Source organism: Syngnathus floridae, chromosome 10 (genome assembly GCF_059516105.1).
Source record: "Syngnathus floridae isolate MCC-2025c chromosome 10, RoL_Sflo_1.0, whole genome shotgun sequence".
Taxonomy (NCBI): Eukaryota; Metazoa; Chordata; class Actinopteri; order Syngnathiformes; family Syngnathidae; genus Syngnathus; species Syngnathus floridae.
Genome location: NC_142422.1, coordinates 11,377,372 through 11,401,311, shown reverse-complemented (window position 1 = coordinate 11,401,311; position 23,940 = coordinate 11,377,372). Strand labels below are relative to the sequence as shown.

The window sequence follows — 23,940 nt, the reverse complement described above, 5'->3', positions numbered from 1 at the left end:
CACAGAAGCGCCAGATTGGGGGCGGTGGGCAGAGCGCCGCACAATTGCCTGGCCCGTCAAGTCTGTTAAGGTTCAGGTGTCGGGTGCTTTTGAGGTGTTGTTTCACAGTTGGCTGTCTTGGTTTATGAAGTTGAAAAAGCAGAAGTGTGTAGTCATGTTGAGGGAGATGATCAAAGGGCCAAAGTTGGATGAAGAATTTCAGGCAGAATGTTTGAGAGTGAAAGGTTTTTGGGGTCGGATCGTATCAAATCAAAGCTTCGATTAAATCCACTAAAACTGTGTTGGACCACCTGCGCTGCAAAAAGAACCTTGTTTTAGCCAATCTAAAATGTTTTCATTAAATTATAAGAGGTGCCGGCAGTCCAAGCATACGAAGGATAACTCATCTATCAAATTCACACGAAAATAGACTTGGGGGGAAGGGGCACCTGGTGTTGGTGGAAAAACTGGTTCTCACCAAGTGGAAGACAAACATACACACACACACACACATGCACACACACACACACACACACGCACACACACACACACACACACACACACACACACACACACACACACACGAGAACTCGACCACTTCCAATTGCATTCTTGACGCACCAGTGAAAGGAAACACAGCACCACAGGGAAGAATGAAAGAGAATCATATTTTATGAAGCAATTCTCAAGAAGTAAGTGCAGCACTGACCCTCCAGCCCCACCCCGGAAAGACAATGTCAAATAAACCAACACATTTGAATTAGGGCACAGACCAGAGCAGTCTGGGCTCCGAGCAACATCATCACTCGACTAGAAACCTGCCTTAGCAACCCGTAAGTAGGCCTTCAGTGTTCGAGAGGTTACCAGAGCAGAACTTTGTACATTGCTGAAAACGCATACACACGCGCACACACGCTGGTTTCTGTGGGTAAAGAGAAACTGGGGAGTTGGCCCAACACCCTGGACCTGCTGAGTAGTACCAGTGGCACTCCAATGATTTCCTTGATATAATTCACGGCCGATTCAGCCAATGAGGACCCTGTTTGAATTCCGGAGCACCACTCGTATCGCTTCCCAGGTCGCGGGCCGAAAGATAGCCGAGGCGTTGAAGGGTTGCGCTTTCAGGCGGTTGACGGGCCTAATGCGCCAGGGCCGGACTGGACGGTGAATCTGATAAATTAGGACGACGGGCTGAATCAAAAGAGGAGCGAGTCAAGTCAAGTAATCCAAATTGAAGAGGACGTGCCGAAACGGAAAGTGACTGATGGCGCCGAGCTGGGCCGAGCGCAAACACAAGCGACAGACAGCACAACAAACAAGCAGAACAGATGTCGTTCATCCTCCGGAGACAAAAAAAATAAAAATCTCCCGGGCAAGTCGTCAAAGACATTGTCTCGGCTGACCGGGTTGCAGGTTTATCACCTCCTAAATTATGAAAGGCCTGATCAGAGCACCGGAGGCGAGGCTTTGGACGGTATTGGCTGAGCGCGAGCTGCATCGGCCGTTAAATATGCATGCCGGGGCAAAGCGTTTGTATGCCTTTCACACAGCAAGCGAAAGCAGAAGCAAGCTGCCGAAGGCCTTCGCAACACATTGGAGCACATGCAACGTTGGGTTAAACACACACTCGCGTGCTATCCATGATATGCAACACACTGAAGAGAGAAGAATTACAAGATAAGAATAATAGAAACATTTATCATCGCCACCGGTCCAGTCCAGATCAGACCCGCCGAGGCGGCAGACAAATTAGCGCGAGCTAGCTAGCTTTTACTATTTTTTTCCGGGACTGAGTCGAGCGGGATCTTTGATCAGCGCTTGGGGGGTAGGGGGGGTGTTAAAGGACTTGATGCTATATTACCCAGCAGGCACCAGGTGGTGGCGGTGCAGAAGACACCATGGCAACGCCATGAAAATGCCATGGCAACGCCATAGCAACTGCGGCCTCCTTCGCTCGCTGGTGGTGTGGTTAACAGCCCAGACTTGCTACAGTGGCGTGGTCGTCGGATACACACACTCAAGTCACATCATTCGTGGGAACAATGTTCAAAGGTTTTTCCCGTAAGAGCAACGAATAGATCATCGGTCAACGATCAGTCAAAAGGAGCAAGAACACAGTATCTACTGGTCTCTGTTTTTGCTAAGTGAGAGATGGAGTGACGCTCAGAAAACAAAGGCAAGTCGCTCGTGGAACTAAAGAAATTGCTTTCTGCCGGAACCAAAGCGAGCGAAGAATGTCCATGGCTTGCAAATAAAATAGGAGGCGAGCTAGCAAAAGAGACCGCAGACTGTGCCAAGGAACATAGTGATGTGGGAGGAGGGGGGAGGGAGGGAGGGAGGGAGGGAGGGAGGGGGCATCGGAAAGTAATCCTAGGTAGTACGAGAGGAGTGACAGAGCAATTAGCTGTGGTAGATACAGATGAAAAGCGAGTTGAGACTTTTACTTGTCTTTTTTGTCACAGGCACTAAAGTCTTCACAGTCATATAGGAGGAATCAAAATTCAAAAATGATTTCAGGTTCTAGTTTTGCTACAAAGCTAAAACATTTAAAACTAGTTCATCTAACACTTCCTCCAAATATACCAAACTTAACTAATATACATACCTGTGTCTGTCTGTATATATATATGTATATATTTATTTGTACATATATATTTCTTGATAAATAATAGAATTCAAATGATCTGAATACAATAAAATATCTCAGTTAAATCACAGTATAACATGGTACATTCTCAAAAACAGTATATTTTCATATATTTTTTTTCCTTCTCCTCAGCATGAAAGAAAAAAATCTTTTCAAAAAGGAGCAAAATATTTGAAGAGACACTTCTGTTCATGCAGTCACAGACTTTAGAATTAGCGCCTCATTTGAAATCAATACCGCTCGATGTCATTCATTGCAGGCCTTCGTTTTGCTCCGAATCCAACAACACGGCTCTCTCAACACAAATCTTGGAAATTTAATTCAGTTCAACATGCACTGATTCTTAGGGGGCGGGGCTTGAGTGAGAATAGCAAAAGGAGTTTTTCTGTTATGGTGACAGATTGACATTTTTGTCTTGAAATTCCCCCACGCAGTCGTAGAAAAAAAAGAATAAAGATATTTTCGCAAGGGAGGATTGAGAAGGTCGACTAAGCCTTTGATCTGTGACAACATGCACAAATATAACACACAGTCCCTCATACCGCAAGTCACCCCCCCCCCCCCCCCGAGCCTTTATCGACAGCATCCAAAAAGCTACAAAGTCTAAAAGTCCTTTTGCTACATCGTGACAACGCTACATTCAACTACAGTAGAAGAAGAGCTGGGCTGTGGCTGGTCTTAGTGTGAGAGATTCGGTAGAGCAAATGGAATCTGTCAAATGCCCCAGCAACAACTGGCACCGCTTACACAAAAACATTTCCGAGGCGTGCCGCTCGATCGAAGTCGGCTTCGTTCAAAATCACACCCAACCGAATTGGAGCGGACCCATCCAAAGTAAATCACACATTCGCAAGGTCTGAGCCCGGCTGATAAAAATGCTTCATTTGAAATACGATGAAAGTTTCAGCTGCGGCATCCCCCGTCAGTCACATCGAAGGTTGGAATATTGCTCAATCAGACTGTCTTACATAATTCGAGTTATTAGCCACTGAATGCGTGCCACAAACCGTTCGCAGAACATCTTTCAGCCTAATTTCCCAAACAGAAGCTGAACCCAAAGAGACAAAAAAAAAAAAAAGAGCGTTCTAATTGGATCCTTAGTCGTAATAAATTGCGCTCATTAAAAATAGGTGATTCTTCTAAACGTGCCGGCAAATAACGACCTGTTGCGCATATGCCTGAAAAATACTTGTGCTTCATGTAAACAATCTCCAAAAGCTGGCTGGATAACAGAGTCGCTGCTTTTTTTTTTTTTTTTTTAAATTATTTTTTAAACCACTTTTCCGTTCTTCATCTTGCCAATGGCCACTTTGGTAAAAACAATAAGCGGCGGCGCCGTCTATTATGTAAATTCAAATAATTCCACAATTGTCTCCAAAGCTTACTTGAATATTATGCAGCCATCTAGTGCCAATTACAAATACTGCACCAATCATCCCCTTGATCCGATTATAGGATGGTGTGTGCTGTGGGACAATAACGGAGCACGTTCACCGTGACAATAAATCATGTAAAAAGCACCTAAAAGCAATCGTGGGGATATTTGGCACAATTGAATCTTTCCCACGTCCAACACGAGCCACATCCAGCCTCATCTTTCTTCAAAATATGAACCAAGTGAGAGGAATATATTCAGAACATAAAACAAGGTTGGAGATCAAAGACAGTGTCAAGAAAATAAAGACGATGCTACATGTCTTTTTTTTTTTGTTCTTCTTTCCCTTTTAAATATTTTTTTTTTTGTTCAAATACTCTCAGTTCTGGTTGGAGCCACAACTCCGACAAGGAGGAATGGATCCTGTACGGTCGACCCCACTGGTTTCTAATAAAATGTGACATCACAGAGAGGAGGGGGGAGGGGTAGAGCTAGATGGGTCTGATGGTGTTGCAAGGTCAAAGAGTGCATAAGTCGCATTGTCCTCACTGCCCCGTGAAAGGTGACGGTTGGGCTCACGAGAGAGGGGAGAGGATTGCTTTTCAAATGATTTACAAACAAGAGGGGCCCATCTCTTCACCTTTGAGAAGCAGTCCGGCATTTGTGTTGAAAAACGCCACAAGGGAGAGCGCGTGAACCCTCGAACCCACCAAATTGAGCTCAGCCAGAGGGAGGGAGACGTTTTGCGCGTGTGTACAAATATGACATCATTACTCACGGGTTGGAGACTTTGACTTATCCGTAGCGGTGACCCGGTGAGGGCAGGAGAACGGATGACATCAGAAAGCTCAACTCGGAGCAAAGGAGTAGTTCTGGAGCTGTTCTCCCCGCCGACGCGGCCTCGACTTCACTCCGGTGGTCGTGGGGTCCATCCGAGAGGGTGTAGCTTAACCTGGTGTGGCGTCTCACCGTTGCCCTTACGAAAACGTGTACAAGGGAGCGGGTGGCGGCGGTGTCGCTCTCATGCAGAGCAATGGCGGCGGCGGGACCCCCGTCCACGTTTGTTCCCGCTGTGAAGGCCGCCAGCCGATTAGCGATGGTTACCAAGGTGGCCACGTCTCCGGATCCGGCTACTGCGGCACCACGGCGCTCTAGAATAGAGGCTCTCGCTGCTTCGTCTCCCTCTCTCGTCTCCCCCTGTCATACCTCGCTCTCCAGACTGGAGAAGTGAGCTGACCCTCGACGCGAGCACAGACTCTTGGCTTTAAGTGGCAGGTGAGGTGAGTAGAACCTTCGTGGCTGTGGCACAGAACGGAGTCTCTGGTACTGGAGTTTGGCACTGGCCGAAGCCTGTATCTGGCTCGGGCCGGCCATCCCCACCCCGGCCGGAGGCGGGACCGAAGATGAGGAGGGCGGAGGCGGGATAGGCATCGGGAGGCTAGTGGGAGACAGAGATGGCTGCTGAGGTGGTGACGGCGGAGGTTGAGGTGCCAGCTCGCTAGGCTGTGTGCTGAGGTTCGATTGGCTGCCTGATTTAGCCTGACCGGGATCTGATTTTGAGGGAAGGGGTTTGGGTCGCGAGCCCCCGCTGAAACTGTGACAATGGGGGAGAAGCTCTTCCTGGCTATGCGACAGTGAGGCGGGTGACCTTTTGGAATGAGAGGCGTGTGAGCGACTGTGCGGATGCGGGTATGGATGTGGATGCGGGTAAAGGCTACAAGAACACATGGTGGCCCTTCGAGCTTCCTCCCCTCTGTTCCTCGCTTGCCTCTTACTTTTCCTACCTCCAGATTTCCACTTTTTCTCACCCTTAATCGGGATCTTGTCCATAGACCAGTATCTCCTTGGCGGAGGGAAAGCCGAGGGCGGCGGTGGCCACTGCGAGCCCAGTCCCCCGCTCCCTCCCCCCGATTCCCAACCTACACCTGCGCCCGAGCTCCAGAAATCAGTGCCAATCCATCCCTCTGCTCGCGTTCCGAGCAACGAATCATCCCGACTATTGATGCTGCCTCCCCTCTCTCTGGAGGGGTACGTGCCGAAGAACCACCCTCCGCCGCCTATCCCCCCTACCCCGGAGCTGTTGCCCCCGCCTCCCTCCCAGTACCTTTCAAAACGTCCAAACTCGCCCGATGAACCTTCATCCGAGTAACTGTCCTCCGCCCTTCTGTCCAACCTATCCGTTTCAGACAGCGCTCCCCGACCGGCCCTCCGCCCCCTCTCGCCTGCCCTTTCCCTAACTCTTTCCCTGTCCTCCTCTTCCTCATCGTCGTCATCATCGTCATCATCTGAGTCCCACACTTGCAGGGAAAGCCCCTCTCTGGTCTGCGACTTCTCCTTTTCATAAGGCATCAATAAGGGACGCCTCTCTCCTCCCCTAGCGCCCTCATCCCTATCTATGCCTCCACTTCTTCGTCGCTTCCCGGACGGGAGGAAGGGGTGCAGGGACGTGGGGGGAGTATTTGAGTCATCCCCCCTTCCGTTCACCCAGAATTTGACCGAGGCTGGGAGTTTGTTCAGGTTAGGGTAGCGCTTACTGGGGGTGCGACGTCTGGAATGAGGATGGGATGGTTTGGATGGCCTTTCTCTACTTCTCCCACTGTCCTCCCCTTCCCTGTCATTGGCCTCCTCTCCTGCATCCCTTCCCGCTCTCTCCCGCTCTCCTTCCCACGAATCCCGCCGCTTCTCCCCGAAGGTATTCCGATACTGGGCAGAGAAGGAAGAGTAGTCCTGTATTCCCGCTTCCCTCTCTCCTTCCGCCTCTGCTTCCCTCTCTGGCTCTACATCGCCGTCTTCTGGCTCTGATCTTTTCCCGCCAGTAGATTTCTTCCTTTTCTTGGTCTTGAGTGCCTTTTTCTTCTTCTTTTTCACTTTCCGCCTTTTCCTTTCTCGCTCGCGTTCTCTTTCCCTTTCTTCCCTCTTCTTTCTCTTTTTGCTCTTTTTCTTTTTCTTCTTCTCTTTCTCTTTTCTTCTCTTCTTCTCCCGTTTTTGCCTCTCAGCATCTGCCCCGGCTCCGCTCTTTTCTCTCTCACTCCAGCTCGCCCACCACTCTTGAAGTTGAGACAGTTGGCTGCCCCCTCTCTCTCGTTCACGTTCTCTGTCGCCCCAGGATGCGCGTGGTTTCCTGGGGGGTACGGGCGGAGGCGGGCGCCCGTGGCTGGACGAGCGGGGCCGAACGACCGAGCGTTCCCTCTCTCGCCCCCTCCCAAGGAGAAGGCTCGACTCTTCTGTCAGCTCCTCGTCGTCGTCATCCTCCTCTTCGTCAAGGCCTCGGGCTCTATCCCGGGTGCTCCTGGAGGAGCTGTACGAGTATGTAGGGGAGCTGGAACGAGACGAGGAAGCAGACGAGGACGTGGACGTGGACGACGTCGTGGACGAAGATGACGTGGACGTATAGTGCAAGGACGCCGAAGGCGAGGGAGGGGTGTAGGAGGGGCTGAGGGGTACTGGCACAGGAAGTGAGAGTGGGGGAGAAAGGGGGCGTGCCCTCCTTCCTCCTCCCTCCCTCACTCCATCTCGTGCCTCTACCCTCCGCCCCAGTGGCAGAATGTTTTCATACAGCGGCCCTCCGGGTTCTTTGGGCTTCTTGGGCCTTCGCCTTCTCCAGAAGGATGAGGGGAGAGGGGGGGAGGGCTGTGGCAGTGGGGGTGTAGGAGGCAGAGGGGCTTGACTCTTGGGAGGCAGTCTCGGGGTTCCGAGAGGTTTAACAGCCACTTTCCCCTGACCTCCGCTGCCACCACCTACCGCCCTCTTCCCTACCCCGTGGTCCATGCCCTTCTCTGAATAGAAGGCCACACTGGCTGGAGGGGGCTGGGGGTGGCCCCTTGGCAGAGTCTTGGGGGTCTGGGACCCTGCCTGCTGCTCCATGCAGGGCCCCAGTCCCTCAGGGTCAATGGGACCATAGTATCTCTTATAAGCATCAAGTCCCCCAGCTCCTCCAGCAGACGAGCCCCAGTTTGCCGGGACTTTTTGAGCAAAGGGTCCCATGTCAGGAATGCCCCCCCTTACAGCCCGAGGGTTGGCGGCTGTCGCAGATTTGGGCAGTCTCCAGCGATCCACCACAGCCAGTCTGCGATCTGGCCGGGGCAGGAAGGTGGAGCAAGGGAGGGGTGCGCCGGCAATGGGGGTGCTGGAAGGACCCACTGCTGTTCCTGAACGCACCACGGTGGGAGGAGAGCCAGGTAGAGGTGTCTTGTACACTGACTGCGCTTGCTGCTGAGGCGTTTGCTGCTGCTGCTGCTGCTGCTGGGCTATGACAATAGCCGGGCTGGTCATTGACGTCGAAATAACGTGCGCTTGGGATGGGACAGGAATCATCGCCGTATGGTGATGTGAAGTCAATGATTTAGCACCCCCTGGTGCGGTTTCATCTTCAAAGCTACAGCAGCTATACATGCCCTGAGGAGAAGAGAATAAAAATAGGAGATTGTCACAAGATTTTAGTTCAATTTGTGGGGGGAAAAAACAGAGTAAGAGACACTCCCAAGAATATTGCAGAAGATAGATCGCTGGATCGCCATTAGGCAAGGAACTGTTTGGTTGTTGATTAATGATCGATCATGTAAATACATCAACTGTATTAACTACAACTTGGCGAGGAAAGATTATCTCTGAGGATATAATGGCGAGCATATGGTGCGTGACTGCAAGGTCACTGTCAAAGGACCGGGATATCCGGGCTGTGAGCAGAATTGAATTTCAATTAATCCCTTCATGTGACGGAGGGGAATTGAATTGACCCCAGACCTCACACTTCCAAAGGCTCACACTCGTACGGAATTATTCAAAAATATTTTTGTTCTATATTTGATGTCCTGACATTGAGCGATCATTATACAGAGACTAATTCATCAGTTTGATTCACAGGCGGAACTCTGTCACAGTTGCGGCATCGATGAGCAAACAAGAAAAACGTATGTTTGAAAGACTTACCCTGCTGATGGCTAGAAGGAAATCCAGTTTGCCTGAGCTGGTGGCCATGCAATGGCGCAACTTCCAGTAGACCAAGTGCTCCCAGGCAAACACCAGTAGGCTGAGGCCCATAGCCACCAGAAGCATGTAGAAGACCCCAGCCATGTTGTCAATATCTAGCTTACTGCTCATCACCTCAATTTTGTCATTATGGCAGATACCTGACAGCCAAAGGCGCTCCAGCATTTCAATTTCATCTGCAAAGGGCACAAGTGGGGGACGGGAAAGATAAAGATGAGAAGGAGAAATAGTTGAGGTTGAGATCAATTCAGATAGACAGAGATGGATGGATCTAAAGGGTTCACACTGAGGCGGTGTTTCCGTAGTGTTGTGTTTTTTTAGTTCCTTATTCGCTGTGGGCTTCAAGAGGTCAGGGGTCAATAATACAAAAACAAAGTATCTCCAAAAACACACACAAAGAGGAAGGTCACTCAGAGAGACTCCAAAACAATGAAGTGGCTCAGGAAGTTAAATGACACCGACAACCTAATCTCAACATAGTAAGCAAGAGTAAATGGAGAGGATGAGAAAGGGAGGCCGGGGTGGGGGGGATGGGGGTGGGGGGCTCGGCAAAACAAGCATGGAATGAGAGCGTCCGAGGGAATGTTTATTAAGGTGGCGCGAGCGGGCGGCGTTCCGTCTCGGTCCACTCGCACGTCGGGAGAAACGTGACAAACAGACGGAGGACGAGAGGCTGAGATTGTGTCATAATGACAAACAACAGCAACACTCCACAAGCCCGAAGGCGATGACTGCGAAAAGGATGAGGGCGATCGCAAAGAAAGAGCTGATAGGGACCGACAGCGACTGGCAGAAGGGGAAGATCATAATCATTTAATTGTGGCGCCGGGATGGTCAGCATTGCCATCAAGGTATGAAGCTCAGAGGAATGCGAGATTCCCATCAGTTAACCTGCCAGCAATCAGGCGGGACCGCTTTACCTCAAACACGGAATTTTCATTAATGAGCTCAGCGACCTAACAAATGCAAAGTGCCCCGCCAACCTATGATTGGCTGGCAGGGGTTGGCGGCGTAACCATAGCGATGGCTCGCCAGAAAACGAAGCGTATGATTCATGATGGAAACAAAGAGGCGTTCTGACCAACATAGCTCGTAATGAGAGCTTGCTGTAGCGCTAATGGCGGTGCCACGAAGGAAAAAAAAAAACATGGCTGAAGGTTACAGTTTGTTGCACAAGTCAAGCGGCCAAGTCATGCTGCTGCTTTGAACATGACGCGTGGCGGCCTGTGAAAAGCTTTCCGATGGTGCCATCATTATCTTCGCTTGCGGGGCTCGGTCATCTGAGCGACGTGGGAAAGGCGGCTCCCGTAGAACATCATTAGTGCACCGACAGATGGACACACTGCGGCTCGACGGCAGGTAACGAGTCAGCCATCCCGATTCGCCTCATAAACACGTTCTTTACGGTCCAAAACAGAACTTCTTGTCTTAAACGCTAATGGAGACAACGCATCTGCGATGCATCGCGTGCATCTTCGTTGTGGCTCTCTTTCCTCCTGCTCGTTGCCACCTTTGGACTTTCGCCTTGGCAGTTGCCTCTACCTTTCGGTCGTAGCCAGCTCAGGTCTGCCAAATCTGACAGGTGAGTCAAATTCGCACTTCACCTCTGTCGTCGCCGGCAGGTCAGGTCAGGCACAAAACCACAAATGGACTCACGGAAGTAGAAGACTTTTCACACATCTGGTGTCCCTTTCTGGGATGTGCAAGGCGTCCCAAAAGAAAAAATGCTCCATCAAATTGCTTTTTGACGAGCATCACCTTGTCATACATGGGCTCTGATGTACTCGGCATAAAAATGAGTGGAGTGAGCGCAGTACCACATTGCTTCAGGAGAGGGCGCACTCCGAGGATGATAGAGGTTAATATTTGGGTTTGGGTCAATCAACGGGTGTGGAACGCCAGTCCATGAGGGCCGCTATCCTTTTAGATGTTTCCCTCCCCTAAGGCACCTGATTCAAATGATTGGCATCATCATTTGGATTTTGCAGATTTTGCTGATGAGCTGTAAACAAGCTCATAAATAGACACAAACACAGGCTAATATTGCTAATCCGATCCGAGATGTAAACATAAAATTCCCTTAAGCATCATTTGTGGTTCGTTTCAAAGCAGGGGTGTCAAACTAATCATAGTCATACTAGTTTCCTTCAGAGAGCCATTATGACTGTCAAAGCCTTTTATTGTACACAACAAATTGATAACTAGTTTCGGAATAAGAGACAAGTAAAAACTGTTAAAATATTTTTAAAAATGAATGATACTAGAAACTGCGAGCAATATCTCTATTTTTTAAAAGTGAACTAAATTTTTAATCTAGTATTGACATGTGAAGTTTTGTCTTTGCGGGCCACATAAAATGATGTGGCGGGCCGCATCTGGCCCCCGGGCCTTGAGTTTGACACCTATGTTTTAAGGTAAGACAAATGGCAAAAACATTCATTGGTGACGTCGACTTCAGCAAGAATCCCGGAGCAAAGGTAAACAGACAAGGTTGCACGTGACCTGAGACCCGCTTGCTCTTTGACAACATGGTGCCGCCCTTGTTCGCACCCGTGTCCCGAAATCAATTTTCTTGTAACGTACGAGTGCATGCCAGCTGGAAGTCATTATCATAAGTAAACACCTTCCTGCTTGCCACCAAAAGGACAAAAGGGTCAACGTGTCAGTCAGGTCTTGTCTGATCTCCTTGGGAGAGGCAAGGCTCGAGTTCTGCTTTGCACAATCAAAGTACAGTTTTGTTCTTATTTTTATAAGGAAGAATAAAGAATTGTCATTTTAATCCACCGCGTGATATATCCGAGAGTACAGTTTACTGCACGGTTGGGCTAAGTAAGCTGCCGAGAGTTCATAAAGAAAACATTGCAGAGTGCCTCGATTTTAAGCCCAACTGCTGGGGAACAGGCCCAATTATTTAGAAAGAATTGTTTTTGTGCGCTCGCACATTCGGCTGCTGCGTACGCGCCAGATGCGGCATGTTGCCAAACATGTCCGGAGAGGCCGAGCTCTTCCGCATCAGTGCACAAAAGCGTGACCCAAACAATCGTGTGCTATAATCACACGTCAAATACCTTGATAGGAACCCACTGAAAAACAACCAGCCAGCAAAAAAGGCTCAAAACTCACTTTCCACAGCGTTTTAGTACCTACTTAGTGAATAAAAAAAATTGAATATTGTGAAAAATGGAAATGGGGGCTGACAAGAGTGCAGAGTCAGCATTTCTATCGGGAAACGAGATGTAGCAAGATCAATAGACGGCGTGCACCGGAGGCAACGATAGGAAGATCAAAACCATTCTTTGGCTTGACAAAACAAAGCTCAGCGTGGAAAATGATACGGCACACTACGGTGATGATGTAACCCGGTGACACGTCTTAGCCGGGCTGAGGGTGTCGGGTCCCTTTCCTCCACGGTAATCCGCTTCTTTAGTAATCCACTCCAATAAAACCTTCGTCTAATTCAACAGCACCCCGAGAGTCGATAAGCGCGGGTGCATACTGAAACATAGCAAGAAAATTCCACACAAGGAATATTCGTCGATTACTCGATTAAGTGGCCGTATTGTCAAAAACGATTGTTTTCCATAGTCAATGAAAATTTAGCTACATGACCATTTCTTGTCCACACATATGGTGGTATAAAAAGTCTTCACACCCCTATGCGAAGACAAGTCATTCCTAATTTTTCCCGATTAACGTGACCTTTAACCAATATTGAGATTGTAGTATGTTATTTTTTCCATATTACAAAAGCGGGGGTGTGCAGACTTTTTAAATTTTGGTTTAGACAGTCAGTTGCTTGCTTATTCTAACAGCTCTTTTACACTGAAAGACGTCATATATAAACTGTATCTACAGTTACATAAAAATACTACTAACAATATCAGACATTTAAAAAACACTCCAGCACAATTGTATTGTAATTTCAAGTTAGCGAGGCTAAACTAAATTTGGACCTTTTGTACAAGCAGCCTAAGCTCAACTTTTCTAAAGTTAAGTTTTCTGTGCCTCAAAACACTAAAAAAAAAAAGAAATCGACTAAAACAAAAAAAAAAAACTGAGAGAAGGAGCATCTCCTGCATGTCAAGCTACTCTGCACTCTCCATTTTCCTCCTCTCCCGGTCCAGTTATTTGGCGGCAGTGGCCAGCCTTATTTAATAGATCTTGGCACCAAAGCGGCACTATAAGCAGCTAAAGTGTCCGCATGCCAGAAACAACTAAAGGCCTTCGTCTGCCTTCGCGCCATAAGCAAAGCTGATTTGGGAAAGCTGAGCATTGTGACAAGAAATGCGTGTGGCGGACAATGTAAAATGACAATCGAGCATTTGTGCGCTGATTGCAAAATTGATTTTCTCTATCGCGCGCACAAGATGCCTGCCATAATCCCAAATACAGTTTGCAGCAGACAAAGAGGATTGTAATAATGTTTCCAAATGTTGGTCTATTACTCCCCCCCCCCCGTTTAACTCCAATGTCACCTATATTTATAGTTTAGGAATTGGGCTAAATTTTTCTATAAATCTCCTGAGCTTCTGTTTTGACAATCAACCAACTTATAATATCTGATCCTTATTGCCATCTTGAGTCACCCACGTCCGTAGACTTTCATCATTTTCTTTCCCCCTTGCACCCCCCCACCCCGTCTATGACAGCGTCAGCTAATCTGCAACAAGAGTAAAATCACCACTCGAGTCGTGATGAGCCTTTTCGACACGGACTCACAAAGATAATTTTTTTTTGCACCCTCCCGAGCAGGGAAAGAGCGTTTTGTGATTCAGAGCACAAAAGCAGGGGGGAGGCCCTTGCCCCCCACCTCCCCCTCCAAAGAACAGTGTTACTCAAGCAATCATTTCAATATTCCTCTTGGTGCCATTCCCAGTTTTGTTTCCCACTCACTGCCTGACAGTCAAGAGACCTTTTAGGCATCTCTCTTCCCACCATCAGCTCTCCTACACACCATTATTCCCCTTGTCCTGAGCAAAACACCTTACAAGCATCGTCTAACATCTACATGCTCTCCATCATCGAACCTCCTGCGTGTTCACATCTACCTCACGGGTGTCAAACTCAGTTTTGTTTCCTTGGAAGGGCCAATATGACTGTCAACGCCTTATATTATATACAATATAGTCGATGCAACAAAAGAATTAATAACTAGTTTTGAAATCCGGGACTTGTTTATAAAAAAAAAAAAAAAAATCAAATATTAAAGAAAATGAATGGTGATACAATTGGTAGCAATATCTCTATTTATTTTTAAAGTGAAGACAATTTGTAATTTTAAGATTGACACATGAAGTCGATGCACAATTATATCTTTGTGGTGAGCCGTATCTGGCCTCCGGGCTTTGAGTTTGACACCTATGATTTACCTTTATCTCTGTCTACTTTTGGGAATATAAGGCACAATCTCAGTGAATGGGAAAACAAATCAGTCCATCAAATGAGCCAAACTTCAAATAGACATAACTCTAAAGTGCTCAGTGGATTTTTGGAGGAAATGGAAAGCATTTGAAGTGTGCCTCATAGTCTGAAGAATACGGTCATGATTTCTTTGCTGTCATTCTCACCATCTCCCACCAGCTGCAGAAGGGCCAGGTCAAGAGGACGTTTCCAGCGTGAATTTTTGTGCAGGGCGATACCGTAGCCTGTGGTGGCAAAAACCTTCCCCGAGCCTATGGTCATCACCTTGGATTGGAGGGAGAGACCAAAAAAAAAAAAAAAAAAAGGGCAAGCTGAGTATATATGTCAACATCTCTCTATTTATGTCCGCTGTGCTGGCTTCGTACCTTACAACCTTCGTCCTTCCTGGCCATGTAGTTCAATACCGCAGCATCGTAAATAAAAGCATCCAGTTTCCTGTGAAGGGATCAAAGAAAAAAAAAATCCATTCATCATTTAATCGAGGAACGAGGGGATTGGCAGAAGCGAGTAGGGATGAAACGGTTATCACGGTCAAATATTCCGATTTATTTCATACATCTTGGCAACAAATTGGTAGTAATTAACTAATTGGGAAGGGAGTTAGGGGTGTGAGGGAATGGAATGATGGTAGCGGAATAAAAAGTTCAGTCCGCGCATGTCAAATGGTTGGTATAGCAAAAACTAGTTTGAGAGCAAAAACAAGAAGAATAAAAATGACGCAGAGATGAGGGAAATGGATGTGTGGGAGGCAGAGGGGGGGAAAGAGGATTTATACGAAGTGAAGAGCACGCTGACAAGAAGGCGAAATAGAGAGAGAGGAGGAAAAAGATTTACACACTTCAGGGGGGAAAAGACACGGGCGAGAGCACCGAGGATTAGGAAGTTTAAATACACACAGTGAGAAAGAGAAAAAAACAAAATGGAGGTGAAGACGGGAGATGAACGATCGAGATTCGGTTGCGAAGAAGCTGGAATGGAAGCGAGAGACAAAACAGCAGCGGCAATAGTTTCAATTATTTAAAGCGCCACACACAACGGTGAATTATGTCTGAGCTGACGCGGCTTCCGGGCGCCAAGAACCATGACAGCTTTGGGATCAAATAAACGGGGATTACGCAAAACAAATATGGCTGCCCGGCGGGGGAACGAGGTGCTGTGCTGATGTTGGTCATGGTGGTCAAAACGTAACGTTGCGTTGGTAGGCTGGCACGTTTTTGAATTGTAGTCATTTCGTGAGGGGGGGCTGTTGTGGGTGTACTCACATCTGACTTCAGTCACGACCAATCAAAACGATTTGAGTGATTGATTTGATTGATTTTCCCGTCATTCTTGTCTACCCCCATTTCTTTCTTTCTTTTTTTTTAATCAGGGACCTTCCTTAATTATTCACCGGCAATTTAATTTTTCTTCTCTTTGGATTTCTTTGTAAATCTCAGCAAGCCAGTTGAGTATCTGCTTTGGTTTTATTTCTGTTTGAACTTGTTTGTGTGTTTTAACACGCTGGCATAATAGAGAGGCAAGCATCCCCATGGTGTCTTTGCCGCTCATTTTTGGTGGGCTCGGGCTTCTTTACTAGCCTGTAATACTCTACACTAAAATCTGCTGACATAAATCTACCGCTAATCAAAGAAAGTCAACTTAGCAGCAATAATAACACGGATTCTCATTTGTGTTTTTTGCCATGTTTTGATGTAAGGGAACCATCATCGTGTAATTATGAAGACTTTCAGGTTTAAAATCGAGGCAATTTTGTGTATCCAGAAAGAGCAGACTCATTGGAGGGGGAAGTGAGTCAAGTCGGTCGCCACGGCAACTGAAATATATTCCCCATCTTTAATATGTGCGAGGAACACAATTACTAGCCAGAAGTGTTTCAACGCGTCCCCAAAGTAACAAATAAAGAGCGCTAATCTTTCTGGAGGAAAAATGTGATTATGAGGCGAAAAATTTTATGGAGCAAACCGATGCGGAATGTTGGAGGAAACCAACCCGGTCTTGAGGTTGAGAATGGCGTCTTCCACTCCTCTCTGGTTATATTTGCCCATGTACTGGTGCATGTCCGGGTAGTTGGAGCGGATGTTTTTTTCCGTGCTGCCGTTGGGCACGGTGCCAAACTTCAGTGGTGGGTACTGCTCCTCGGGATGCTGAAACTGAAGGCGACGAAAGGGCCATCAGACACCTCAGGCTGTGCACCAATCTGTCTGACCCATTTCTGTCCCCCCTTTCGCAGACTAAGTTGTTGAGCGCGGGGGAAAAAAAGGTCAAGCTGTGGATTTTTATCGTCCTCACAAGTGCTTTTTAAGTATTCCAGAAGTGTGGTAATAGCGTGATGTTCAATTTGATCCTTTTCTTCACACTCTCCGCTGTAATCAATTTCAACGTTTAAATTCATGGGATTGGACTCCCTTACGACTTCAATTTGCCTTTTTTTCCCAGTACATTAGCATTAGCATCATTAGCATTCAAGCAACGAAGTCAGTACCTTCTTGTCCGAGAGCCCCGACACGGTGTCGATGTACTCCTCCTGGATCATGAAGGCCGCCAGGTTGGCGGTGTACGAGGCCAAGAAGATGACAGCGAAAAAGGCCCAGATCAGCACCATGATCTTGCTCGTCGTTCCTCTGGGGTTCTCCACCGGCACCGAGTTATTGAAGACAATGGCCCATAAAAGCCACACAGATTTTCCGATGGTGAAAGTCGAGCCTCCGGCCTCTGAGGGAGGGAAAGAAAAGTGCTTGTAAAATATCTCGGCGAATGATGTGTAAAATGACTGGGCCGTATTTTTAAAAATATCGAGCGAGCATATTGACAGCAAATCTCATCCTGTAAGTCACCGAGCGTGACTTGCGGGGACAGCTGCGACATGATGTTACCAATAAACGTAATCTCACGGCGCGCCGTATTCAAGCTGTTGTGAGGAAGAAGCGGGATGACTCCGTTAAATCTACCCAAAGTGAAGCAATCGTGCGGTGAGAAGACTCGCATCGGAGACATTTAAAAAAGCACACGGGAGTACAAAGTGCCGCGCTGAATAATAGATGGCCTCTTCTATGTTAGACAAACTCGGATGCAGTTTGACGAGCGCCTCTTTGCCCGCCGCTCGTGGCTGATTTGTACAATCGGGTGATTTATGTTAGGCACTCCGGCTCAATAGGGGGCAGCATATTACGTTCAAGTCAAACGTGCTTTGCAACAATCACCCCCGACACGCTACCCATACTCCGAAATGACACCGCTCATATTTCCTCGTGCGCCAAGATGCTGAGCGCCCGCTGTGCGGGAGCATCAAGGAAGCACGCCGCCACCGCCGCCGCCTCTTAAACGTAACTCTCTGTGACAGCTCACTCAGAAAGTGAAGGTGGAAAAGGAAATCAGCAACAATGGCACATGGAGCCACTGAGGGAAATACATTTTTAAATACGAAGCAGGTGCCTTTTTTTTTTTGTATCTTTCTTAAAAGTTGTCAACTCACATCAGCTCCTGTGGCGCGGAAATATAACAGCTGTATTTATTCGCTTCTGGCATCTTTTTGGCAATGAGAGAACGTTAGCTCACGTTACACACGTGCGCTAGGAGACTCTTGATAATTGAATTTTTGGTATTGTCTGAAGTTTTTTTTTTATAAAGTTTTCCCCACATTTCAATCGTCCCCGGGTTTGTAAAAGTATATAAAAAAATTGTTTTACGGTCCCCTGAGATATCCATGCCCCTCGCCCCCCCCAAGGAAAAAAAAATCCTAGCGCCGCCAGTGAATATCACAACTTTGATCTCACAGTAATGGAACCTCAAAGGTATCGTAACACCTTTAGGAGTACCAGTTAAGGAGCCTTCTCATCCATTTCATTGTGGGAAAACAAAAATTAAAATCCACTCCATTATTAATGAAGATTTTCCCGAGGTTAGCTTCAGTAGTAGCTCCAAACCCCAACCCAGACGTGTGCTCACAATTTGTCCGTTTGATCTGTGTGGCGACAGTGACGGAGTGCCTTCACACTCATCCATCTATCAGGCAGGGAAAAACAGAGCGAACGGACTCATCACTCACTCTTGCCATTTTGGAGACTGCGGTTGTAGCCCACGGGACTGAAGAACTCAAAGATGAAGACAGTCACAGCCACTACGGTCAGGCACATGACGAACATCATCACCCACACTGCTGGGCTGTACGGCTCTTTGGGAGCAAACACACACTCCAGTAAATAAATAAATAGATAGAAAAATAATAAAATAGATAAGAATGAATAAAAATGATAAAAAATAAAACAACTCTCCAGAAGGTCATAAATACTTTGACAGTGTGAACTTGAGCATTTAGAACAGGGGTGCTCAAACTTTTTCAGCTTACGAGCTACTTTTAAAATGACCAAGTCACAAAGATCTACCCACTACAATAAATTAAATAAATAAATAAATAATACAGTGCGTGTATTTTTGTAACGCACTTAGAAAATGACATCGTGAGAAAAAAGTCCAACTCCCATTCCGTATGAAAGTGATACGTTTTTGGCTTCTTACTTGGTCCAGCGACCCCACTCATTTTTAATGGTCATAAACTTTCGTTTAAAAGAAAAAAGCGAGTGCGTGCGTTGATTAGCTTATAAACTTTGGCGGTTCGTGTGTGCGCGGCCGTTAAACATGCTGCAGTGAGGGGGTTGTCGTCACTGTCTGTTGCGCATGTGCGGTTCACTGTGATTGCCTCCCGACAGGCCTACCTGTATGTCAATCAAGCGATGGGCTGGATTCGAGCACACAGCATTTTTTTTTTTTTTTTTAACGTCATGCGATCTACCAGTAGTAGCTCGACCAGTCGATTGCGATCGACGTATTGAGCACCCCTGATTTAGAGTTAGCATAAGCTGCAAAGATATTTTTCGCTATCTCAACAATATAAACATGTTTCTTCTATAGCTCAGATAAAATAGGGCTCTTACCTAGGAAAGCAGATGGTGATACAGTTCCGTTGCTACGGGAGACCATGACACTGATCCCCGTTTCCACAAAAGGGACGGAGAAATCCACAACCTCGGACCTCTCCTCGTTGATAGTCAGAGAGCCAATGGCCATGTCCGCCCGTTTGTACACCACCTAAAAGAGGGATGGGAACCAACCACGTAGAAATTCTTCATCTGATCCTCTTTAATTATGATTCCACACTGACCATTTGCAGACCTGTAAAATGTTCATGTATTCAGCGCACAATATGGTATAAATACAGAACATGTGTCTCCCCTGCATCTCTTTAGCATACTAAATGAGTATGTCTGCTCTCAGCCACCGTTTAGGGGAAAAAAAAAACTGAAAGTCAGCTGATTGTACAAGTGAAGTGCTAATCTACATTAGACATGGCACATCCAATCTTCAGAGCAAATCAGCAGAAAAATGAAACCAAGCGGAACGCCGGGTGCCCTCCCCCTCAACTTTGCCAAGTCTGGATTACCTGATCAAAGAATGGCAGGCTTTGGAACATCTGATCAAAAGGCATACGCCAGTCTGAGACAACATTTGCTTGGCCCTTTTGTGTGTGAAAATAGATTTGATGGACAGCCGTGGCCGGGGTTCAAGTCAGAAAGAGCACAGTAGGAACGTTCTTAAAGCTGTGACGACGAGAGGTCAGCCGGAGAAAAAAATGCTGTGCGCTTTGATGAGACGCATCGAACTCGGGGAAAATTGAAAAACACTAGCAAGATTTGAATGTAGCCTCATTTGGCTAATCACCTTGAGTCTCCTACCAAAGCTGACGTTAGGAAGCACGGGTAAACAAGCCGGCAGGCGCAAATACTCGCCTCTCCGATCATGCCGTTCCAAACGCCATCGATTTTCTTGCCGTGCTTCCCGTTGGTCACGAGGTAAAGGTCGTAGGTGAAGCCGACGATCTTGGCCAATCTCTTGAGGATGTCGATGCAGAAGCCCTTGCAGCATTGCTTGACGGGAGCCGCTCCTTCATGATTAGCACTGGAAACCAGTCAAAGGAAAGATTTTGAAGGAAAAAGTGAGAGCGAGCTGACGGATAGGCACGTCACGCCTTCGGGACGTGATGAACTATAGCGTGTCATCGTGGCCACGTGCAACTCCCCCAAAATCCTCCGAGTCATTCCTCGGGAGAGACGCTCGATATTGATTACGGTCAAGCGGTAAAGAGGCCGCCATTTGGGGAGGTGACTGATGTTGGAGGGCATCTTGATGGCTCAGGAACCAGACAGCGCAATTTGCTTTCCAGCCACGTAGGGGATTGCAAATACAGCTACATTAAATTGTTCCCAGAACACAATCAATTGGATAATTCCACAATGGGCTACTTTTGTTTGTTGAAGGATCACGTCACGACTCGCTTCGTAAAAAGCCATCAAACCTGACATTGAGGGGCCGCCGGCAGGGCACAGAGTCTCGGATGCAAGTTCCGGACGCCGCGTCGGCCAGCTCCACAATGACGAACGGACGTTCCTCCAGCGTGACCACGTGCAGGTGCTGTGCGTCATCCGGAGGTTTGAGGAAAGGCCCGTAGCGGGACCAGGCCGGGTAGCGCAGTCTCAGGACGCCGTTCTCCCACGAGCCTACCTGGGGAAGACAGAGAAGCGCAATGAAACGGAGACACAACATCAACCGTCGTGGTTCATTTCATGCCGCTAAAATGAACTAGCAGAGCACAAGCTAGCTGCACAGCCACAAAATGGCCACTGAGATTAATGACCATCTCTGTGACAGACTCAATAAAAAAAAAAAAAGAACGTTATTATCTCCATAAAGGTACTATTTACTGCAGGCATGGCCGTGCCGGTGGTTTCCATTATATTGTGGCTCGTTCGCCGTACGTGCAAACGTGAGGCTCTAAATTATAATTGTTATGCTGTGTTATGCTGGACGGGAGCAATTACCTGGCAAATTCATGCACGTGCAAAGGCTACGCAGATTGATGGTGGCAGACTCGTAATCCACATTTGTCCCGCTCGACATCCATTGATACATGGGAGTAAAATGTGACATGTGACGGCGCAAGAAATTGCTTCTGGTGGACACGCTCGCTGATGTACGCTCAAGTAAACAACTTTCGTTTTGGACTACTTGTTTCTTTTTTTGGGGGGGGGACCAAGTTGACTATCATACCAGCAACATATTGCTCTGCGCAAATGTGAAAATTGGATAAAGTGTGTAAGCCCCGAGCCCATGCATCATTAAAAATGGATCTGCCGCAATTAAAATCTAACACTTCAATCATAGTCGGAGCAAAGGAGCTACAGGGGACAACATGCGTTAAGCCTGTATGAGCCATTAGCAAGCACCCGCCGTTCCACGCTCTGACTCATGTCTTGCTTTGTTCTTGGGCACAATGGCATGTTGGCCTCAGCTACGCATTCGAAACATTTAAATGAATATTCGGGAATTTTGTGTTTTTTAGCGATATCGATGTGATGAAAATTTAATAGTAATTTCATACAGCTTCACAATGTTTAAATATTGGAAGTGAAGTAAAAATATACTTCAGGTATTGCACAACAAAGATTAATTCAACAAACTGTTTTTTTTAAGATTAAATACAACTGTATTCTTAAAGTTAAGTTAAATACAACCGAACTGTACTTCAGCAGCAATTCATTCACGTACCACTAGAGGGAGCCCTGGTAACGCTAGCGGTACTAAAACACCACTTTGAGAATCACTACATTTTACATATCACACTAAATTACATTTGAATGACATTAATTCACTCACTAAACACCAAGCCCGATACTTTTGAGCAGTGTAAAACCCAATAAATGCGAAGAACTAGCAAAAAAAATCATCCAGTCAAATCAGTCCAGTTCCACTCAGGCTCTAATTTGGGTTTGTGCTTCCAGCGGGAGTAACTGCGTGTGATGTAAAATGTTCAGTTTTGCTCAAAGAATTCGAATCTTTTTTTTTTTTTTTTCAGACAGCCCATTGCGTGACGCGAGTGAGATGCTAAACGGCTCTTGAATAACTTTGGCCTTAAGTCGGACTGTATTTGAGTGTTGGCTCGGGCTGATTGCCAGCCGTAATCAGCTGAAGAATCTGCACTGTTCGGTTCCGCTCGACCGCTGCGCAAAAGAAATGAGCGTGGCTCAGCGGCAGAAAAAAAATCTCCATCCTTGTCAATTTGCCTCGGTTTGATGGATGCATTTTTATGCCTGCGGGCGGCGGTCTGCTCTCAATGCATATTCGCCACGGAGCTGGCTTTAAGATTCATCGATGCTTTGAGATGCCCTTGTTTTCCTTTTGCTCTGTTGGTTTGAAAACGTGTGAAATCTGCATTCTTCTTTGCCTTTTATTTATTGTCTCGCGTAACGCGTTGCACAAGCGCATCCAGTCTCGACAATCGGGGCGCATTCACCTGATGATAAAAGTCACCTTTACGCGTTGCGACAAGCGTGACTAAGGCGACATCCACCGACATCCCCCTCAAAATTTTCCTTATGTACAGTAGGCTGAGGGACGCATACACAAGAATACATGAATATTGCGGCGACGGAGTTTGCAGTGGCTGCTTGAGTGGGTTGAGCAGAGCCTGGCAGATTTGCGCAGATTGTCGAAGTCAAACATTGACAGCGAGAGGAAGAGGAGCCCGCTACACTGACAGCTCGCCGCCTCGTCCACAGTCGCGCAACAGGCGTTGAATCGAGTCGCAGCCTGCACGGAAATGTATGCGCTCGAGACTCTTATTGGGGGAAATATGGTCGGGAAAAGAATATCAGTGTGTCCGAGTTATTGGCTACGAATTCGGACAATTGTGTTGCATGTACAGTGTTCCCTCGCTACATCGCATTTCGTTTATCGCGGCTTCACTACATCGCGGATTTTTTTTTTTCAAAATTAAAAAAACATTAAAAGTCAAAATAAAACTTGTAAATTGAGGAAACATGTGTCTAACCTTTAGGACAGTGTAGTATTGCTCCAAATGTTCGTTTACATTCCTTTAGAAGTCCGTTTTCGCGTTAGCACGGTCGCGAATTAGCATCTTTCTGCTAACTCGTTAGCCTGCCCAGTATTTCTTGTTGGTGACCGTACTTCGTGGATTTCACTTATTGCGGGTGGTTTGTGGAACCAATTATCCGCGATAAACGAGGGATTACTGTATATGTGCTTTTTTGGGGGGGTGAATCATAAATAATGAAATAACCCATGTGTATCATTGTAAAATGACTTAAAATCTAAATACCTCTCTTGAAAACCAGCACAAGTTTGCTATTTCGTAGCTGTGAAGTACTAGACCTTCTGTCTCTTTGATGTGCTGAGCGTGAATGGTCATTAACGTTACGTAAAAGTCACGGAGCATCTGTGCGCTTTTTCCGTAGCTTGACGAAGCCTCGCCAACGCACGATAACCTTCGTAGGCTGAGCCAGGACGCTCCTGGGCTTGTAGGTAATGGTGCAGTCATTGTAAAGCCGCCATTAAATATTCAGCAGTGTGGATGTGCATAGTCGGCAGATACGGGGGTCTTATCCGCTTTTTTTTTTCGCGTGTTTGTGCGCAGTGGGAGGGAGCGCGCATACAGATTGCGTGCACACGCGTGTGTGTG

The 23,940-nt window shown here is 47.1% G+C and overlaps 1 protein-coding gene across 4 annotated transcripts in view; it reads right to left on the bottom strand.

Annotated features, from left to right (window-relative positions):
* Positions 1-627: 627 nt before the first annotated feature.
* Positions 628-23,940, bottom strand: part of grin2db (glutamate receptor, ionotropic, N-methyl D-aspartate 2D, b) — a 44,723-nt gene continuing 21,410 nt past the window's right edge. For all 4 annotated transcript variants that reach the window (XM_088386648.1, XM_088386646.1, XM_088386649.1 and 1 more), the window contains 10 exons: positions 20,761-20,966; positions 20,195-20,363; positions 19,343-19,496; positions 18,457-18,582; positions 16,894-17,123; positions 16,401-16,561; positions 14,777-14,846; positions 14,558-14,675; positions 8,931-9,166; positions 628-8,396 (listed from right to left, as the gene is read on the bottom strand). In XM_088386648.1, coding sequence (XP_088242774.1) covers positions 5,202-8,396; positions 8,931-9,166; positions 14,558-14,675; positions 14,777-14,846; positions 16,401-16,561; positions 16,894-17,123; positions 18,457-18,582; positions 19,343-19,496; positions 20,195-20,363; positions 20,761-20,966 — 4,665 coding nt within the window. In that variant the 3' untranslated portion in view covers positions 628-5,201. The remainder of the gene's footprint in view (positions 8,397-8,930; positions 9,167-14,557; positions 14,676-14,776; positions 14,847-16,400; positions 16,562-16,893; positions 17,124-18,456; positions 18,583-19,342; positions 19,497-20,194; positions 20,364-20,760; positions 20,967-23,940) is intronic.